Raw genomic sequence first — 562 nt, 5'->3', positions numbered from 1 at the left:
GACTCGTACTAGTCTATAACCATGCATACATGTGCACCTATACGTAAACCGTGCGCGATTCCATCTCAACATATGAGCCTCTCCACACTCACACCTGCACCTGACTCGTACAATCTATAACCATGCATACATGTGCACCTATACGTAAACCGTGCGCGATTCTATCTCAACATATGACCCCGTTTCCTTGTAGGGCCACTGGGGCGTGGTAAATCCTGTGCCCTGGGCTGCCTCCCTGGCCATGGGTTTGTTCACAAGTGTTATCATCTGGGTCACCTTCGGCTTCCTGATTCACTACCGCCACCGCCGCCAATTCCGACAGGATGGGATTGTTTCACATATACTGGTTCTCGTGGGTGTGTTGACCTGTGCGTGTGCTTGTGCTTGTGGAGATGCTGGCGCGTGTATGTGTAACATGACCATGCGCGCGTCTGTACATGTCCGTTCTTGTGTGTATCGCATGCATAGGAGCTGAAATGCGTATCAATGGAAAAGCGAATGCACGTGGATGTGTTTGTGTGTGTATAGATGTGGTTGTTCACTGCGATATGTTTGTGCAGTG

General features: G+C 50.0%; 1 protein-coding gene across 1 annotated transcript in view; it reads left to right on the top strand.

The window, feature by feature from the left end:
* The window catches only part of SARC_09181 (hypothetical protein), a gene marked incomplete at its 5' end in the record, with an annotated part of 14,751 nt that overhangs the window by 6,066 nt on the left and 8,123 nt on the right, over nucleotides 1–562 (top strand). Inside the window, one exon of the mRNA XM_014296814.1 lies at nucleotides 194–356. Coding sequence (XP_014152289.1) covers nucleotides 194–356 — 163 coding nt within the window. The remainder of the gene's footprint in view (nucleotides 1–193; nucleotides 357–562) is intronic.

This window comes from Sphaeroforma arctica (assembly GCF_001186125.1).
Source record: "Sphaeroforma arctica JP610 unplaced genomic scaffold supercont1.903, whole genome shotgun sequence".
Classification (NCBI taxonomy): Eukaryota; class Ichthyosporea; order Ichthyophonida; genus Sphaeroforma; species Sphaeroforma arctica.
This window is presented reverse-complemented; position numbering and strand designations above follow the sequence as displayed.